The 22,056-nt window shown below is 28.4% G+C and overlaps 1 protein-coding gene across 6 annotated transcripts in view; it reads left to right on the forward strand.

The window, feature by feature from the left end:
* Window positions 1–22,056, forward strand: part of LOC107164174 (5-hydroxytryptamine receptor 7) — a 232,925-nt gene that overhangs the window by 152,000 nt on the left and 58,869 nt on the right. For 3 of the 6 annotated variants that reach the window (XM_089220370.1, XM_015511900.2, XM_089220374.1), the window contains 2 exons: window positions 6,105–6,594; window positions 8,524–9,033. In XM_089220370.1, the coding sequence (XP_089076496.1) occupies window positions 6,250–6,594; window positions 8,524–9,033 (855 nt within the window). In that variant the 5' untranslated portion in view covers window positions 6,105–6,249. Of the gene's footprint in view, window positions 1–1,376; window positions 1,518–6,104; window positions 6,595–8,523; window positions 9,034–22,056 lie in introns of all 6 variants that reach the window. The other 3 variants (XM_089220372.1, XM_089220373.1, XM_089220371.1) reach the window with 3 other exon arrangements.

Genomic DNA, 22,056 nt, shown 5'->3' on the forward strand with positions numbered 1-22,056 from the left:
ATCCACTGCAATATTAACTGTATATGTAAACATTTAAACATTTTTCAAGCAACATCGCATATATGGTATATAAAAATTGGAATAACATTTTTTTTTTAATCTTTTAATTTTTTGAGCACTTATTTGTATATATATAAATGTTTTCATATTTTAAAAAATGTTAGTACTACCATTATACAGCATCATTCGGTTAGTTATTAATTTTATTTATGTATTTTGATACGTAATTATACCTATATTCTAATGACTAATAACGTCAAAATGTATCATATAAAAAACATACCTACGTGTAACATTTTTGTAATACCGTGAGGATTTATCGATATTAGATAAACTATAAACACTGAACATGATGAGCATATTTTTCAATACATTTTAACATGAACATTTAGTGCCAATTGACGCTCCAATATAGGCTATCGATGTAACCAATGACACTACAGATTATTTGAAATCCGATTGTGCACTTCTTATAAAGGCAGGTTTTCACTATAAGCGTGTACTGTGGTCATGAACAATGTTCAGCTATGTCAAACAATATGGTAACGTGGTTATTTATGTGGTAACCTTACCAAACCAAACAATCACAGATTCACAGTAAAAGGATATAAGCCAACGTATAATTCACACGTTAAAAACGTCGTAAAAAAAAATAATATGGTTCACTGATTGGTTTTCACCCAAAACAGTGTGAGCACAGACACCTACATTAAACTACTAGATTTAACTTCGTTTAATATCTTAAGATATATTTGTATTAAAAGCAAATATGTCCGTATGCCTGTCAACACTGCAAAATATCCGTCTAAAAGCTCTCGAGTAACCAATTCCTTCGTCAACATATTCACAACGCATGCGCTGTCGGACTGAAAGTTTGTATTTCCGTAACGCATTAGTTTTTTTTTTTTGCTTCATTGCATAAAATTACTGCAGCCTTATTTTTAAGAGGAAGTGGAGTATAGATGTTAACACATGAAAAAACAAAGTTTAATTGATTTTCAAATAACACGTTTTCAATCACTAAGTAATATAGTTTATGATTTTCAAAGTTATAATTGATCTAAATCTGACTGTTGAATTGGCAATTTAAGTAACATAGATGTAGATTCAGTGATATATAAATAATAATAAATTTATGTAGAAATAACTGATATGAATAAGCCAATTTGTAGATAAATTATATTATAACATACATTTATAAGTTAAAGAATTTTTTAATTTTTTATATTCCATCCTTCAATTCACAAATTATTAAGCAAAGACGACATTTTTGAAAATCTTCCAAGATGTCATAAGTAAAAATGGTGCAGATACAGCATTGACTTGATTAGTTTTGAAAAATAAAATTGAACAAACAGGAATAATGTCAATACTAGTTGATGTTCTGTTGTAGATATACCACATTTCGTGAGGACACAAACGCTGTCTTCGTCCATTACCTCTACTATTCATACTTCCGACTTAGTTGTCCTCGAACCAGTCTAAAATTGGTTGCACGTCATCTGGTAAGTTTTCAGGTAATGATCACACAGCATTATCTATGTCTTCAATTGGGACGAACACCAAAACTGTAATCATTTTTATGTACAATGAAAAGTTCGGTTCATTTTTATATTGATTTGTTAGGCCTAATTTACATAACTTTTTTCATTATTATTTTTCATATAATGAAAAAAACGACCTGGAATTTCTGCAGTAGGAAATTTATCTGAAACACTTTAAAAAAAAACCATTTCATAGTCAAAAGTTATAGATTTTGGATCAAGATTTTGCAGTAACATTTTAATCATACCAAACAATTTTTCGTATGTTTCTCTATATTTATTAGGTAACGGTGCATAGAAGATAGGGTGAATGCCTTAAATTTGAATAAATTTTAAATTATATTTTGAATTGCGCAATTTTAAATGTTCCGTCCATAAAAAAAATCATCGCAAGTTAACGATATTTCCAGATTTCATTGACGTCCAAATATTAGGATTCTATCTGCACCGGTTCCTCTGTCAGCTAGCAAAAAGTTTTCAGTTTTTCCTGGTTCTGACTCATACATTATATTCAAGAATTTCGAGGTCAGCAAGATTTGTAGGATTTGATGGAGCTTGATGTATTTCATAGCTTTTTTTCTGATAAGTTTTTTTAAACCTTCTTGATTAGGAAGAACTCCACGACAAGCGATATCAGTATTTTGAGTACATTCGTCTATTACTTAGAATGACGATACTTGCGTTTCTAGAGCCCTTTTCTTAGTTTTTGTTACAATTTTGTCCGCTACTACTTTAACTGCAGATGGTTCATGATTATGTCTATTTAAAGTTTTTACAACTTTACCATTAACTATATACACGGAGCTTTACAATGTCGTTTTTTTTTTCACATCGCCAAAACTCAGTTTTGCCAATAATTTGTCAAATACATACAAAAATCCGTTTTCATAAAACTTTTCACGATTTCGCTGCAATTTGATGTTTTCCATGTTGAATGATGTCTGAACTGAACACGACTACATCGAAGACTGAATGTGATCCATGCCTATACACAATCATTGTACACTTATTATTATTTGTTATTGTTTCGTTATCGTATTTGTTTACGTCATGTGTCGTTAATCGCGTGCATTTAGATTTACGAGTTTCCTATAAGCATCGTTTACATGATGTGCGATTTATACATGTAACGACGTTCGTGCAGATATGACTCTAGGTCATATTTCCGTTCATAAACCGATACAGAGATATCCTATATTATTATTGATATAATAATACTTTATCTGATTGCCCCATGCATGTACACCACGCAGTACAGCAAAATATAGTGGGACGGCCTACCGACTCAGGAATGTACAAAAAACTGACTAGGTAATTAATTATTTTTGATTTTATTTAAATGATGTTGTCATAACTATTTTATTCTTAGATACTCTAGAAGGTAGGCAGTATACCAAATTTTCATTTATTTACGTCCACTTGACTCGCGCCTACTTGTCCCTACGGACCTACGGCTCAGTTGGCTGCACTGAGTTGGTCGTTCTAAGTTGGCGGCGCCCACTTGTCCTAGACCGAAAATAGAAAATTAGTCTGAATAAATAAAACAAAGATAATAACACTTACGAAGTAAATATAAAATTTAAATAAGAATAATAATATTGTTTGAATTTGAATAAATTAAACAATTAAATAAATATTTTATAGTGTGCATTATCAATATTTTATATTAAGATTTGTAATGCATTACTGTTCTCAGTAATTAATAATAATAATAATAATAATAACAATAACGTACTTGTGGTATATAATGAATTTTCTTTGCTTTACGCCATCAGTATAAATCGTTTTCTGTTTACATTTTATATTTTGTTTTAGTACAATTCATATTATCCTAGAACATCGATTTGGTTAGATCAAATATTACGAAATTACATTATTTTTAACATCAAAGAATTTTTCAGTTTTATTTTGAAAGTACATGCATAGAAGTTTTCGGTATGCAAAATTACTGTTGTATTTTAAATTCTAAAGCTTTGATTTTAAATTTAAATTAACATAAATATGTTTCGTTTGTGAAATTATTTAGATGTTTATTTATTAATATGTGTTATTGTGTAGTTTAAAACATATTATAGATACTTCAGAAGAATTTTCTTTGTGGAACTGTATACAACAATTTTAAACTCAGATTATACTCTTTATATTATCCGATTGTAAGAGTTATTTAACTTATGTTTCATTGTTAAAAGTCTATGTTATTCACTGATTATGTAATCTAATGTACTGGATAGACTCTTGTAATTTTTAAACAGATTTGTATAACATCTAATCTAGGGTCACGCTGAAGTCTATCTTTCAATGTATTTATCATAAGATTGACATTTACTTTGTATATGCTCAAACAAATTATTTTATGATTAGGTCAGCTAATTAATAATATTTATCCCTTTAAGTCTTCTATTATTTTTAAAACATAATATTATAGACACGAATTCTTAATTTTATACTAATGTAAAAAACTAAAAAATGTACAAACCAGATGTGCACGTCATTATAATTTCATGAAAAACGTTTAATTAATTTCATCTAACGCCATTAAATGTAGAGTTAAATGATAATGTTACTTGTATTACAAAGATTTATTATCAATGTATACCTTCCAGATCTAAACGGTATTCAACTTGCATAAGTAGAGTATTAGACTGTATTACAAATTGGATGGATGACTAACTCATTAGAATAAATTAAACTGAATTACTATACTTATTTCACTTATATAAAAATAAATTTGTAATTTTTTCATATTTTATACCCTAACTATGTGAGTAAGAATCAATATTTATTTTTAAAAAATAGTTACTATCTTAACGTAAAAAAATTGAATATAAATATTTATAAAAAATATATCTTGAAATCCAAATATAATATATATATTATATAAATAATATATATTTTTACAAGAAAATTTAAATGGTGTTGAATGTTGATAAAATATATGTGGCTACGTGAGGCTTGTAAACATGACAAGACAAATTTTTACAACGACAGTGTCTTTGAGTTATATTTCTTTACATGTTTTACGTACAGTCTATTATTTGAAGGTATATATATCTAAGTATCAAACTGTCAACATGGTTTCATTGATAGTGCGTAGTTGTATAACAGGAAAAAAAGCAAATTCTAAACATTTTGACATGAAAGTTGGAAAGTATTTAAAGGAGCATCACTTCTTCTAGTGAATAAATTATATATAACTGTTCAAATTAATATGAAATATTTCTTTTATTATTCTTTATTTAGAATAATATAACAATAGGTAAATAATACAAATAACGGACAAAAACATATAAAGACATGAGGTAGGAGCAAACTCATTAGTAGCAGTTATACTTTTTTAGATATATATCAAGAAATTTACTAAAAACAAACCTTTCATAAAAAAAAAGAAAAACATTAAGTTTTCATCCGACCAAGGTTAATCTTAAATTAATCTTAATTAATGCATTTTTATCAAAGTCACCCTTCATTTTTTATTCCTTTAGTTTGCGTGTAAAAACCTGTTTGACAAAATATTTTATTTAACGAATCTAGGCTACTTAAATTACTGGATTGTAGTAATTTTTTACAAAACAGAAAATAACATTTAATTTCTGAGGTTGTATCGAATTAAAAAAGTTGTTTTGCCATATTATTTTTAATATTTTTAATCTTAACTATACAGAACGTATTATTGAGCTTAAGTAAATAAAAATAAATGATAATAGAGGAGAATCTGGGAATACTAGTTTATTGTACCTAAGTTATTTTAGTTATTAAAAAATTCAATTTAGAAAGTCATACCTAATAATTTTTTTTTTTAATTTAAATATATTTTGTATTTTAAGTTATCTACGTATTTTGATAGGTAACAAAATTATGAACATAATATATAAGAGTATTAGGGCCATCTACATATCGATATCTTTTAAACTAGGCTAAGCTTTTAACTTAGATTATAATATTATGTATAGGTATCTTAAGCCATCACAGTAATCATCTAAGATATTATATATTGAATAAAAATATAAAATTATTGATATAATATGTCGTTAATATTTATACATCAATAATTATATACAATAACGTTGTATTTATCTATATCTAAACAGAAATAATGAATTTTTCTTAATAAACAAGCTTATAAAATCAATTAATTTTCCATAAATCTAAGTAGAATATATACGATATTAAAACATATTATATATTTAATATCCTACAAAATAACATTTATTATGTGATTATTTTTAGTGTTTTCATTAATGTTATTAATATTTCCAAACATTTGAAAACATATTTCATCAGTTTAATCATTAATTATAAATACTATGTTTAGTATTTATAATCAATGGCTTGGCTTTACTCTTAAATAATATTCGAAAACTTAATCTCAATAATATTAGCTTTATTCCTTATTACTTGCGCACTTTTTGACTTTAATGATCCGCTATTAGAGATAAAACAGTCACAGTGTTGCAAAGCAAAAAAATATAAGAACAAAACATCAATTAAAATGTTTTAGTTAAAAATGTCCATTCGAGAAATGTCTTTATGGAAACGTTCTAATAACATCATCAATCACAGGTTAGGCCATCGTCTCACGAGATTTGCCTGGAATATTATGCTGCTGATGTGACGACGGCAATGCGGCGATGACGGCGACCACCAGCGTCACCTGAGTGGCCGGCCGGTTATGCTCGGGTCGGCGGCGTTCCCGGATGTCGTTTAAATGGACAGCGTCAACGTCACGGCCGCGGTGTACGAGCACAACGAGACAGTGGTGTCGTGGCCAAAGAACGCAACGACCGCCGCCGGGCCTTCATCGACGTACACGGCGTTGGAAGCGTTCACCATCGGCTCCGTGCTGTTCCTGGTCATCGTGGTGACGATCGTCGGCAACGTGCTCGTCTGCATCGCCGTGTGTCTGGTCCGCAAGCTTCGGCGCCCTTGTAACTACCTGCTCGTATCTCTGGCCGTCTCCGACCTGTGCGTGGCCCTGCTCGTCATGCCCATGGCCCTGCTCTACCTGGTTCTTGGAAAATGGCCGTTTGGCACGTTCATGTGCGACCTCTGGGTACGTGTGACGTTTGTTAAAATAGTATTTGTATTGTAAATCGTCTATAGTCTATACCAACGTGGGTATTGGACAGCCGTTTTTTTCACTCTAAATATCGTGTCATTGTATCGTTGAATATTTATGCGTTTTGAAAAAATATATATACATTTAAGCTTTCTCACTTTTTGAGCGATAAAATTCATTATATTTTATTATTTATTTTTAGGCTGAACATATTTTTTTGATTTTTGTGAATTTTGATCTATAATAACCGAAAATTCCAAACGCGTAGCCAATATTTAGTGATAAGCATTTAAACAAGGGAATGCCCAAAAACTAAACGCCATTAAGGCGTTAATGAATAGAGCGCTGTTTCTTGGTGATATTATTTTAATAGATACTTAAAAATAAATTAAATTTATCATACATCGTTTTCTGACAGATATAAAGTTGATTTTTGAGTAGGTGATTAAACAACAAACAAAATAATAATATAATTATCAGAAATAAGGTAAATATTAATTATAAGCTGCATTTTTTAAAATTGTAAGAACAATTAATAGATGGTTACTCATAAAACAGTACATACACAATGGTTCTATTATGATGCCTTCTCACCATAATGCATTCAATTTACGAATAAAACGGTATTAAAGTAAACATTATGTCACTTAAATAGTATGTTATTGACGCTTATTATTCATATATTCTTAACAGTTTGAATATATTCGAATAAACACATTTTTATTAGATATAATTTTAAAACTAATTTGAACAAGTCGACCGTTTATCGCTATATATTATGCAAACAGTTCTGCGATACACGCATTATAAATAATATAATATAACTAATAACTAGCTACACAATATACAAAGTAAAATAAAATATCTGATATTTTTATTTTATAAATTAACAATAGAAAGTTTGGAAATCTGAATAATAAAATAAATATAAATAACAAAAGTTGCCGTTCAAGGATACCTTTTTATCATGATTTTAATGCTTCCTAAAAAAAATTTAAAATACAGTTAAATGAAAAATCAACTCAATTCGAACATAAATTGAACATAAATTGAATGAAAAATCAATTATTTTAATGTATAGATATAGATATAATAACAATCCCAACATTTTTATAATTTATTAAATCTTGATTAACATAGTAATCGCATTATGTACGACATTGCGATCGACTCATTCCTACAAATACATGCTAATACTAGTAAATGTCGTAGCAATGTTTTCACGAAACAAAATTAAATTTAAGTCATATGACAATTTAATAATACTTGCCTCTAAATTGTACAAAATCATATTTAATTGACTTTAAATACCTAAAATTATGTAGAATCATATTATGCAAATACTCTACCAAATAATAATGATAATAATAAAATAAAATAAAAAAGTTAAGTCTTGTAAAATAAAGTCATGTTTATATATTTTCTCACATTAGTGCGTCTACTTTTGAGTTGTTGTTTAAATATTTATAAGCTAGGTATTGATCTAAATTAACTAGGAGTGGAATAGTGCAGGTGCCCTCTACTCAACTCATATAAGCTTTAAATACTTAACTATAGCGAAACACTCTTTCAATATTTGATTTCTGTATAAAGTATTCTAAAATTGTTTTCGCATTGGAATATGAAATTAAAAATTTACGCTGTCATTAAAAAAGTAAAACTTAAATAATGATGAAGTTAAAAATTGTAAAAATATAATATGTTTTCCATAGATGCTGTTTTGCAATAATTAAATATTAAATAAACAAAATAAAATATATAACGACATAGGCCATATGACATCGGAACGAGTCTTGGTCTAAATTCAAGGAACGAAATAAGCACCATAGATTTTTTCAAAGCAACACAAATTCTCCAATTGCTACCTACCCATAAGATTTTAAAACTAACAAATGAAAACAATTATATTTTGCGGTCTTGCAGGTGTCATTCGACGTACTGTCTTGCACCGCATCCATATTGAACCTGTGCATGATCAGCGTGGATCGGTATTACGCCATTACCAAGCCCCTCGAGTATGGCGTGAAGCGGACGCCTCGCCGGATGCTGATATGCGTGTCACTGGTTTGGCTGGGCGCGGCGTGCATTAGCCTGCCGCCGGTGCTCATACTGGGAAATGAGCATTCGACGGTGGACGGTGTACCACACTGCACCGTGTGCCAGAACTTTGGTTACCAGATATATGCGACGCTAGGGTCATTCTACATACCGCTGACAGTCATGATCACGGTGTACTACAAGATCTTCCGGGCCGCCCGCAAGATCGTGTTGGAGGAACGGAGGGCGCAGAGCCACCTGGAGAACAGCCACTGTTACCTGGAGATCAGCGTCAAAAATGGCGTCGGCCCGGTCGAGTCGAAAATCGCCGCCACTGCGCCGGAACGCAGCCAACACAGTCACCGGGCCAGCAGCAGTGCCAGCACCGTGACCACGGTAAGTGTTTGCACATTATATACCATAATATTATTATTATTTGTTGTTGTTGATGTTACATTGCATCATGATCAGATGACTCGAGTGTTTTGCGTCAGGCTATATCACAGTCCGTGGCCAGGAATATTACAGGAACATCGTTTTCATTTTTCCATCAGTAATATTTACTTAAGTACCTATTGGCTATAGTATTATAAAGTCCATAACGGTTTGCGTAACGTTATGCACAGACCTCTTTATGCTGATGATTATTCTGTTATAAATCGTCATATTCCATGATTAGTAACAGCTGTAAATACAAATACAATGCGACAATAGTCATTATTATTTAACCTTAACGTTTGATTTTTTTGTGTAGTGTTTTTATTATCTTTTACTAATTTACATTTTTAACAATTTTATTTTTAAAACATAATATTATAAATATTGAGGAATATATTTTAATACCATTTGAAGTATTAAATTTCACAAAGAAAATAAAAAGCTACCTATTATTACACGAGGCTTATGTAATTATGATTTTATGCGTCTCGACCATCATGATTTGTTTGGTACAATGTTCTACCCCCTTTATCTTTACCAGTCAATTACAAAAGTATATAACAGAACAAGTACCTACTCTTTGTATTACACTTCACATATGTACTCGCATTCAAATTGTAACTAATTATTACATACTCCTTGTAGTTCTCGAATCGTAGAAAAAGCTTTTGGTAGGTACACAGCTTTACTTTTAGCTATTGCTATTAACCTTACATATATGTGTTCAACATTTTATTTCAAATATACACTACAAAGTATTTAAAACATTTAATATAAGCACTACTATACTTACTGCATAAAATAGGTTTAACCAGTCAATTACTTAAACACAAAATAGATGGTTTTCTATGTAGGTACATTTAACACTAAAGGTAAGTACTAAAGTACTACTTAATATGCACAGAATTGTACTTTTTTTTACAATCTTTCAGTTTAAAAAAAAAATTTTTTTTTTTAAACCGGAGAACTTGAGACATCATTGAATAAATCAGCGTAATGGATATTTTAAATTTAATTGTGCATATAATTGCATAGGAAAATGATTTTGAGAGGAGATTGTGAAAGGGAATTAACCTAACAGTGGATGGGATATTTCGAGATTAGGTTATAATTTAAGTTGATGGGCTCAACCAAAAAAATAGTCTTGAGCCCCAATATGTCTAAGTTGGGTTTTAGCTAATATTGCTATATCATTATAACTTTGGATGGTTAAACGATTTAACCAGCATATAAGTTGTTATATGTTTACCACTAAACTAATATTAAATTAAATTGTTCGTTTAGAAATATTATTAAAAGTTTCAATGCATAGTAGAAATAGTGAAAACCGTAGTTATCATATATTATGTTATATTGTATATATTTAAGTATATAAATATATTTCAGTACCTACCTACCTACTGTAAAATAGATTAATAGCCAGATTATTCTATTACGACGATCATATTACAATATCATCTTTCATAATTATTTATATCTTTTAGGAAAATCATTTTGATTAAATCATTTCTAATACCAATATTTTAAATATTTAAAAACTTTGAACTTGACTTTCCGCCTGTAAATTATATTCCTAAATATTAACTAACGTACTATATATTTTTTGTATACATATCTTTAATAAAGGTAAAATATGTATTTATACTATTTTCATACACATTATTATCACAGATGACTGCAATTCAAAATAATCTTTATTAAACGAAAAACATTCAGGTCTTTTCCACTGAGATGACTATGAATGTACCTATTATAATATAAACGATGTTTTTCAATCGTGTGTTTACACAACAGCAATATTTTCTCGGCATTTCTGAGATATAAACACAAATAAGTATATATTTTTGTCCTCTTTCAAATAATAAACATATAGGTGACAGCGGGGGTATCCTTTGTAAACTTACTGCATGGGTGTTCTAACATATAAAAAATTACAAGAGTTGATATATTTTTTCTTCTTATTCTCATTATCCTTAACTGCAGACTGCAGTATGGTTACACTATATTTTACACACACTCACGAACACACAACGCTCAAACTTACATGCACGCACATCAATATATACATATTTTATAGTAAAAAACAAAAATACCTAACCGTCTAGTCTATCTATTTCAGATTCTGAGCGGAGCGAATGTATTGATTTTACCATGATATGTGTGTGTCCGTCATCACGTTTTGAGGAAATAAAAACGCTTCGATTTTTGACTTCAATAAGTACTTTGTTAGATCACAAAGTGAATCTAGTTGGTACTTAGGCTGGTCAAAAGTAAAAAATGTTCAATATTTTTCTAAATAATCGGGATAAACAAACTAAAAAAAAAAAAAAACGGGAATTCTTACGCACAATCAATTTTCGACAATATCAATTTTGGTTTTTGATATAACTTTTAAAAAAACGACCATAAATACATGAAATTTTCACCAAATGTTTATATAAGTATTTTCTAATCACCATTCAATTTCTACTTAATTTGAACTATTTATAGGCATATGAAATTTTCGATCATTATTAGTTTTTTTTTAAATTAATATTGATAAAAATTTATTTATTGGGTAAGAATATTTGAAAATTTAATACAAGGCTCCTAACATATTGTTACAATAGCAGTTGAAAAATAAAAGAAATACATAGTCACAATTTTTTTTTATAAGCATCTAAAGTTAAAATTTTGATTAAATACGTAAAAGTTATGGCAATGTTCAAATTATCTTAGATAGAAATTCATAAAAGTTTTTCTTTTAAAATCTAAGGTTTGAAAATTGAATACAAGATTCATTACAAGTTTGTCAATCTGTATCACAAAAAAAAAAAAAAATGTCCACCAGAAATCAAATTAAATTTTTTTGAGCGTTTGAAATTAATTAAACGACAAAAAAAAATGTCCACCAGAATGTCAAATATTTTAATAAGTATGGATAATAACTAATAAGTAATGATAATCTATAATATATCTTAGACCAGATAATCCGTTTTTCGGATACAATGATATAATATCATTGGATTAAAATTTAATTCCATCCATTACAGTAATCCACTTGTAATCTACTGTACAGCAGATCGACATCCATGACTTACCCGATTTTTTTCTCTTATATGTTACAATGTATTCAGTGGCGCCGAACCACATTTTAAGAAGATTGGAATGTAAAAAGTTATATGGACCACCACCCCCGTATACAAAACCGACTCGTGGGGGGCTTCCCCCCACACCCCCCACACAATACTCTTAAATATACCATACAGAGTTTGAGATTAATATTTTTTTTGAACTCCTATTACTCCTCTTATTTTTTACTCAATAAATTTTCACACCCCGTATTCCATACCATACCGGCAAACTACGCTTTAATACAGCCATCCAATTCAATGTATAAAGCGTTTGAAAAATATCAAGTACTCTTAGTTATAAGTTAACTAGGTACACAAAATACATTTTTGTTGATTTTAGACCATGTCCTGTTTTATAGTAATATAAATATACTAATAAATCACTGAATAATAGTATGCAAACACAATAAATATATGTAATCAAATGCTATTATTGCTAATTATTATATATTATAGGTTTTAATTAATTAAAGAAAAACAAATAATGTTAATAATCATAATGATAGTCAATAGATAACATATTATATTTTATTGCCTATTATTAAATCGTAAAATTAAATTAACAGTTTTGTTAAGACTGATCTGTATGATGCCATTTCGTTTATAATGTTGTCTGGATCAACAGGAACATCCTTTTTACACGATATTATCGTCAATCTTTCAAGCCTATCTTCGCACATACTACTTTGAAGACGTGTTTTGATCAGCTTTAATTTTGAAAACGCTCGCTCTGCAGGCGAAGCACTTGATATTAGTAGTGTTAGAGCTATGCTAAAAGTTATGTGTAGTGCAGGAAATACATAATTTAATCCTGTATTCCTGTCTTCAGCATTTATTGTATAATGAGTATACAGTTCCTTAATTTTCACCTTAAAAATTATCATCGTCACTATCTTGTTCATTTTCTGTATCAGAATAGAGTACATCTGTAATGTCCTCATTTTGTGTGTGTAATTTTTTTGGTAGGGTTACAGATTTTTCTAATTCCATATAAACACTTGCAAATTGGATATATTCTCTTCTTAAATCTGCTACAGTTATACATTTTCCATATACTTGTTTGAAACCATTAAATGCATCAGCAAGAATTTTTATAATCTTTATAATTAAATATATAAGGATGGATCATTTATAATTTATATTATTATGAATTAAACCTAATCAGTAATCAACCTCATCCTTGAAATGTCTAGACACCCACCATGGGACCTCCACCACTCACCCATTAAAAGAATGGTGGCGACTGCCACCCTTGACTTATGGTTTCGGCGCCACTGAATGTATTGACTAGCAGCAGTGTTAACAGGATTGAAAACAAACATAAGAAAACCAAAAACGATTCGTTGCCGCCGCTGCCTTTACAACTAACACTGCATTTTTATTTTGTTCAATTATCGATCTGGGGGCAAAGAATATACGTACGAGAAGTCGTAGTGACGTTGTTGTTGTTGATGTGGTTGTGGTCGCGATTACGGTCGTGGTTGTGGTTGTTATTGTTGCACGCGAAGAGTCTCAATGAATACAACTATTGACAGCCCTTAAAATTGATGAATGTTTCTTATGGCGAAAATCCCTCACCCCCGATGACCCATCGTCACTCCAACGAATCGCCCGTACACAAGGTTTGTATTCCGCCTTACCGCTGTTAAAACATCGGCGTGTACCATGGTGGCATAAAAGTTTTCCAACCCACTATATGGTTTTTGTGTGCCAAATAAGCTGCCCGACGCCCGCCTTGGATAGTCAGCACTCAGCGCTACGGGTTTTAAAAGTTAAACTTACAGTACGTTTTTCTGTTTACATTCGCCGAACGATTTCTCACATTTGTCCTTAATGTCATTACGTTATTTTTACCATGAACTAAAATGTATTAGTTCGACACATGCAACCCCAATCGAAATTCAACACTCACGTTCGTGTTGTATATTTTTTTATTCAAATAATAATTTATTATACTGTACAAGTCACATGAAATTTATAGCGTTCCCTTCAAAACCAATTATTACAAATGAACAAGTATCAAATAATGTATAACAATCTAATATAGTAGAAAACTATATAGTTCAATTACTAATAGAATCTATAATACAAATACATGTTTAATGTGCACATCAAAATTATCAAAAAACTACAATTCTTGTTTTATAACTGAAATTTAAACTTAAAATATACATATTATAATCTTTTACCACAGCACTTATATTAATGTTTTATGATAAAGTGACGTCCAAAAACTCAGATTTTTTGATAGTAAAAATGAACATTTATGATTCGGTTAAACTTATTTGATTTTAATGTTATTAACTTATCATACACCTCTTGCTTTTACCTAAATTTAATGGTACAAACGTTTTTAAAACCCTTAATGTCACTGTGTCTGCAATACCCATTAAACTGCTTTATTTTATGAAACATTTTGAAAAATATAACTATAGGTAGGTACGTAGTTTTAAATAAACACAATTAAAAGTGTTGAGTTTACCCACAAACTACAAAACACTCGGAGATTTAAGCAAACAAAAAAAATTGTTGGATAATACATTTATTTTTAAACCATTTTATAATTTAAAAAAGTTTACAGGACATTCTTAATATTATGAAATTAAGCAGTGTAAAATTTATATATCACGCAATGTAATAATACAATGATTTTTCTGAATTAATAAAATGTTTTAACGGATTGCATTTTATTATATGATTTTTCCAGCTGATACTTAAGTATTTTCCCATCAATAGATTTATCTATACTGATTCTAATCGTGTCATTAATTAATCAATAATTCCACCAAACATCCTAAAAAAAGAACCTTAAAAAAACACTTTAAAATTGTATCATTTTTAAAAGTAAGGATGTAAAAAATTAAATTTTAAAATTTTCAATTTTCAACTACATATCGTTAACCATAGTTCACGAATTATAGATCGAATTAACCTGAGATAATAACATAATAAATAAGTAATGATTTTCTGTGTGTCAAATAAAATGTTATTATTATATTGATTCATGAGTATTGGGCATGGAAACATGTTTAAGAGTGTCAACTTTCTCTTTTCTCACATTTTATAAAACTCTGTCTCTATATGATATAATTATATATATTTGCGTTTAATATTACTCACATTAATCATCCCACACGACCAACGATTAAATTTTACGATAGATATTTATTGGTGCCGAGGAGCACAATAACAGCAATATTATTATGATTATAACAACGATGGCGATGAAAATGAAATGGCGTAGGTTCATTTTATTGTCAGTGACGGTGGCGTCTGATAAATACAGACCATTTGACTCATCCCAAAATAGGAAATTTTATTTACCTGAGCGTAAAATAGCCATTTCGTCAGATTTCCAACCCTTAGGTTCCCATTCTCATTTTTGGCATAAAACGTTATGTGAAAATAACTTGTGTGCCCTCCCGTGGTGGTAAAATAACGACTTGTAGCCTATATAGCTATTGCCTTTGTACGGGGCTCTAGTACTCAAATAAAAACCTTTTTTATAATCTTTCGATTTTTCTCCTAACTGAACTTGTCAGTACACTTTCTGGTTTATACTGAAACCCCTTAGAAATAATAAGTTAACGGGAATTCAAAAAGTATTCACCATACTTATGTTTTTTCGCAAAACTTTGAGTAATCTCTTTACTGCCCTGAGAAAATCCACTACAATGTCACAGTATTTATACATACGTAAAGAGTTCTTGTTATTTTATATAGGCCTCAACAATTAATTTACTATATATATATATATATATAATGACGGGTTATAAAAACATATACAACTCGATAACAATCATGTGTTACGAGTATAATGTACCTTGTATATTGTCATGATATTATCTCGTTGTTTGAGACTTATATTTTTACTTTTAATGAGCTATTTAGTTCCATTGGATTAAAGTGCATATGGGCATGTCAGTATTTATTAATAATAATAAGTAGAACCCGTCTATATTATGTGCTCTATAATTTTGCACGTTTGACTTACAGTAATTCACTGGTACTTTTGGCTTTCAGTAGTTTCTACTCTTGTATCCAAAACTAATAATATGAAACAATAATATTATATCATTATAGGTATACGAAAAATGATTCTGAGCGGAGATGGTTTATCTGTCTAGGAATTATTATAGATTATTAAAAATTTTCAAATCTTAGATTTAAAAAGAAAAACTTTTATCAATTTCTATCTAAGATAATTTGAACATTGCCAACATTTTTACGTATTTTGTCAAAATTTAAACTTTAATGCTTATAAAAAAGTTGACCTGTACTTCTCAAGTTTTTTTTCTCAAGGGGCTCCCTATATTTGATTTTAAAATCTCAAGGCCCTTCATCCCTCCTAAGTTCTAGAATTATGTTTAACCCTAATAGTTACTTATAGCATTGATTATAAATATTATTTACAATTTTATTATAGTATTTATAATCAATGCTAACAAGTAATAAGGTTTTATACCTTTTTTACTATAGACATTTTTAAATTAATTATTTTTCGATGTAATATAATAGTGACATTTTAGTTTAACCGACCATTTAATTTTAATAGTCAAAAACAATGGTTATTTTTTTTCGTAAACGCTCACGGCCTTATATATAAATATATTCAAATATTTCCAGGTCTCTCAGTAATATACTCACAACTCCTCAGGGAGCAGAAACCCGTCGTTTGAAAAGCACTGTTTAACTATTAAAAATTATATAACTTCTCAAAGTAAAATTATAAATATAAAGTTACTTGTTTAAGTTATGATTAATGTAATATTCTTATAATACTATTTAAACATATAATTTATAACATTTTTCAACTGTTAATAAAATTTATTTATACAACATAATATTATAATATATTTATAATGATTTAAGTCTGTATCTACTTAATTTAATTAGGGCTGGTCTTTAACAATTTTTTTTCTGCAGGCTGCAATTACCAATACGTTCCATTTGAAAAATTTCAATAGAACCTAAACGGAAACAAAAAAATATTGTCTATGGTGTTACACCGTTCTGTAGAAATTGAAAAAGCTTTTAAGATGTTAAATAACAAAGTTTTTGCACACAATATAGATGTGATGCTGAGTTAAAAATAAAATACCTCTCAAGATTCCGCCAATAATTTTCAAGGCATATTTTCCAAAAAATATATAAAAAATATATGCACGCCAACAGGCTATATTTATCATGAAAATATTATATTATATTTAATATTTATATATTTGCAGGTTATATTATTATATACCTACTGGTCATTTGTATTCTTACAGGCAAAATATTTAATATTAGGGTTACGTACGATCCAATACTATAATACTAAAACTATTTTACTCTAATTATTACTTTTAGTTTAGACATATTTTTTAAAAAGCGAGATAAAAAAAAAAAACATCACTAGATCAATAATTTCGTTGGAAATATTACACATCTAAATTCCTTTGTCACAAGTAAATTATATGAAGAAAAAAAATGAAACTTTCGATTTTTTTAACGTATAATCTAGCTTAGTGACTTCAATTCGTTGAATTAAACAGAAAATATATATGCCTAGGAAATCAGTTTACAATGAATAGGTAGTTAATTTTTGTATAATTATATTATACGATAAAGTATTCGGTCTATTTCAAAAAAAGAACCTTGTAATTTAAAGTTGTAGGTAATGCTATATGTAAAGTTTATTTGATTTTAAATGAATGTAACTAATATTTGACCACCTGAGCAATACGATAAACTGTCACGAATGCAGTTAATGCAATATGGAAAACTATACTTGAAGAAAGCTAAAAAAACATTTTATATTATAATTTTATTACTTGTGCTTCATTTTTTATTTTTACGTGTGTCTGTGATTACATTTTAAGATAGTAAAAATGCTTCGATTTTCTTTAACAACATTTTAAATGGTATGAAATTGAATCTAATTGGTACTATAGGGTATCAAAAGTAAAAATTCTCATTTTTTTTTTTTCAAAAGAACTAGGATAACCAAAAAACATATTATGAAAAAACGGAGATTTTTTTGCAAGACAATTTTCCATATTTCGTTTTTTAGTTTAACTCTTAAAAACAAGAAATGTATACAGAATGTTGATATTAACAGTTCTATGCATATTAATTTTTTTTATATTACAATTCTTTTTGAACTATTTATAGAGTAAAAAAATTAATTTTATTTGTTCTTTTAAAATTATTCTCGATAAAAATTATTTGCTAACAAATTTCGTAGGTAAAACGATTTTAGATTCTAAACGAAGTGATGAATGTATTGATTTTACAATGATGTGTGTTTTTTTTTTGTGTGTGTATCTATACAGCATAACTAATCGAAATAATGCTTCAATTTCAAACTTTAAGGGGGGTTCCCGATGTAAAAGTGAATATCCTTGGTGCATTATAGAGGTCAAAAGTAAACAATTTCCAATAGTTTTCAAAAAAATCGAATCACAAAATTTCGCAAATTGTTTTAAGCTAGAAATTCATAAATAATTTTATTTTTAAATCTAAGATTTGAAAATTTAATACAAGATTCCTTACAAATTTGTCAATCTTTATCACAAAAAAAATGTCCACCGGAAATTCAAATTAAATTTTTATCAGCGTTTGAATTTCAAATATTGACAAAAATTCGTCAAAACCATGAATATTTGTAAATCATTTTGTAGTTAAAAATTCATTATATTGTTTGTATTTATATCTAAGGTTATAAAATTCAACACTAATAGTATTCCATAAGTTTTGGTTCAAATAGCTATGGAGAAATTTTGAAGCGTTATTATAGGAAAAATGTTTTGAGCGTTTGAGTTTTAAATTTTTATGAAATCGCGTACCTAATGATAACGATTTATCCTCAAACCAGGTATATATATATTATATCTTTGATAATATAAGCTATTATGAATTATGATATCTACATACAATGTTTTTGGAAAAAATGATTAACCATGCCTTATGCAAAATGCGTCTTAATTGAAAAATAAAATATTTGTTTCAAAATAGAATATATGACAATATTTAAATATAATATATCCTAGACTGACAAATCATCTATGTTCAGAATCGTTTTTCGTATACAATGATATCTATCACTGTATTCAAATCTAACCTATTCTAGTCAGAGGTCCAACCCATCACCTAATGTACAGCAGAGCGATACCCACTTTCCCGCTTTTCTTATTTTGTTGTTTTTCAAAAAATGTTTTTTACCATACCAACATGATATAATATTTTAACTCATTTGAGTTATTATAGAAAGAATTTGAAATTTGATAATTTTTAGTTTTTTTTTTTCTATAAAATCCAATAACACTCACAATCGATCATATCAAAACTCTAATAGATGTCATATGTTTCTATTGGACTATTTTTACAATCATGCGCTTGTTTCAAATAATTTAATTGGTAGATTTTTTAATTAAGTTAATTATAACTCACTTATTAAAATAAATACATATAATAAAATAAATTGTATTAATTTGCTTCAATCTATATTCTGGTATGAATAAGTTTTAGATGTAAATATTTAGAGATAAATCATCAATGTATGTTGATGTAACCATAATTCATTTACAAATTAGGTTCGCATAAACTCTAAATTCGATTATTTTGAATTTCAATTAATCTGGAATAGTTTATGTCTGGCTTTAGGACCACACATTACTTCAAACACTGTAAACCAACTGAAAATGTTGCGATAATAATGGATTTTTTTTAACATTGTACTTAAATATTATGTTAACTCTATAATTTGTGTTAAATTATGATTACTACACTTTTGATTAGAACTTTATATTTTTTTAATATTCTAAATTAGGAACAAATGTGTATAAATGTTTTCCGTATAAAATTATATTTTTTTTAATAATATAAGCTTTTTATTGTCATGGAGTTTGAACATTTTTTATGTAAATTAAGGTTAGCTGACTATTTTATTATGAGCTTCGATAACAATGACATCCTAAATAGTATACCTATGTATATTAACCCGTCGTACGGCGCACGGGGTAAATAATTACCCCAGACATTTTAAAAATATTTATAAAATATATAATACGGTATGTGGATATTTGATCATCTCAATAGCCTCAAATATTACATCTAAAAGTAGACTTTTATTGGTCATATGTTGTTTATGTACGTTATGTTTTATCTAGAACGTTATAAAGTCGTTATCGGCCGTATCTCGAAATTATTTGCCCCGTGCGACCTTCTAAATTGTAAATATTATTATTATGTAATTACCTATGACGACAGCTATTAATTGTTATTACCTGAGTTTTTTGATTTATTACAAATTATACGAAATATTCTTTTTAAAAAAAAAAAAAAAAAATGTTTTTATAATCACTCTGTATAATTTAAACTCTCTTTTTATACCGCCAACATATTTTATATTCTACTGAGAAATGTAAAATAAAATGTTTTCATAACAACAAGTTACTATTACCGAAAATAGTTATGTACTAACCATAATATAATAATTAATAACTAGCTATCTTTGAGGGGTAAATTTTTACCCCATGCGCGTAAATGAGACATCTAAATCCGTGCGCCGTACGACGGGTTAATTATAATTTTTAGGTTCTGTAAACCGGTCAGTAGGTATACATTTACATAATATATTGTATTAAAATTCGTAAACATACTAGTATTCGATTATTTTGATGCGCATATTATGAAGTTATTAATGAAATAATATCTAATACATAAATATTTTGTAACATTAATTTCTAACACCTATACAGTATAAAATATTTTTTTATAAATTATTTGTATTATTGTACTTAAATGCTGATGAACTAAAATTGAATATTTATTTAATCATTCTTTCAGTATTCAGTGTATATAGTAAGGTGAATGTCAATTTCTTCTTAGATGTAGACATTCACTGGTGAATGTTGGCATTTTGTAAAAAAAGATAAATAGTATTTATATGAATTAATTTGGCACTCAAAGGGTTAATAATTTATCATAAATTATTTTATTTTATATTATAAAAAGGGTTTCAATGGAACTATAAGTTGGTGGAGAGACATTATTTTAACGACATCATATCTTTTCAATAGCTTGCACACGGCGCGTTGCTTACTTTCTTTCTCCTTAAACTTGAGAACATCTTCAACACATTTGTCATATTTTTATATATATATGAGTAGGTACTCAAATAAAAATTGTTATCTTCTCTTTTTGTACTTAATATAGCGTTAAATTTTTGGTAAAAAACTTCTCATATGTTCTCCATTATACACGTGAACAATTAGTAACTCGAACGTAGCACAAATTCAATCAACATTCACAACAGTCTGCCTTTCCGTTCGTGTAAGCAAGCCAAATGAAATACCTCGATATAAACATATTTTGCATCACTACCTACTAAATTAGGTACGATGACGATCGTATCGCCAATTACCCGATTCAGCGAAAGCTTCGTGTGAGAAATAGAAATAGGTAGAGGGTACAGGCAGACAGACAGATAGGTACCGTAATATTAAATGCATCTCTGATAATATTTTATTGATCATTAAACATTAAACACCGTTTGATTATTATATGTTTCTACTCAAACATAACTTTCTCTTCAGTTATTGTGTGAACAATATATAATAATATATGTTATGGGCGCCTTCTGAGTTCAGATATTAATTTTTTAATAATAGTTTTTATAAATTCAAATTAAATTCGAGTAAATACAATAATGTATAGCAAAAATTAAAAGATATCTTGAGAAAAACCATTGCTGTCACAGACTAACGAATACAAAAGTATTTGGGGATTTTTATATAAATTTGATAAGTTACCAGGAAAAACGGAGCTTCTTACTCACTGTATGGATCTTCATCTAAAATTGCCAGAAGGCCAAAAATCAGATATT

The sequence above is a fragment of the Diuraphis noxia genome, unplaced genomic scaffold (genome assembly GCF_037042655.1).
Source record: "Diuraphis noxia isolate RWA-SAM2 unplaced genomic scaffold, SU_Dnox_SAM2 contig0002, whole genome shotgun sequence".
Lineage (NCBI taxonomy): Eukaryota > Metazoa > Arthropoda > Insecta > Hemiptera > Aphididae > Diuraphis > Diuraphis noxia.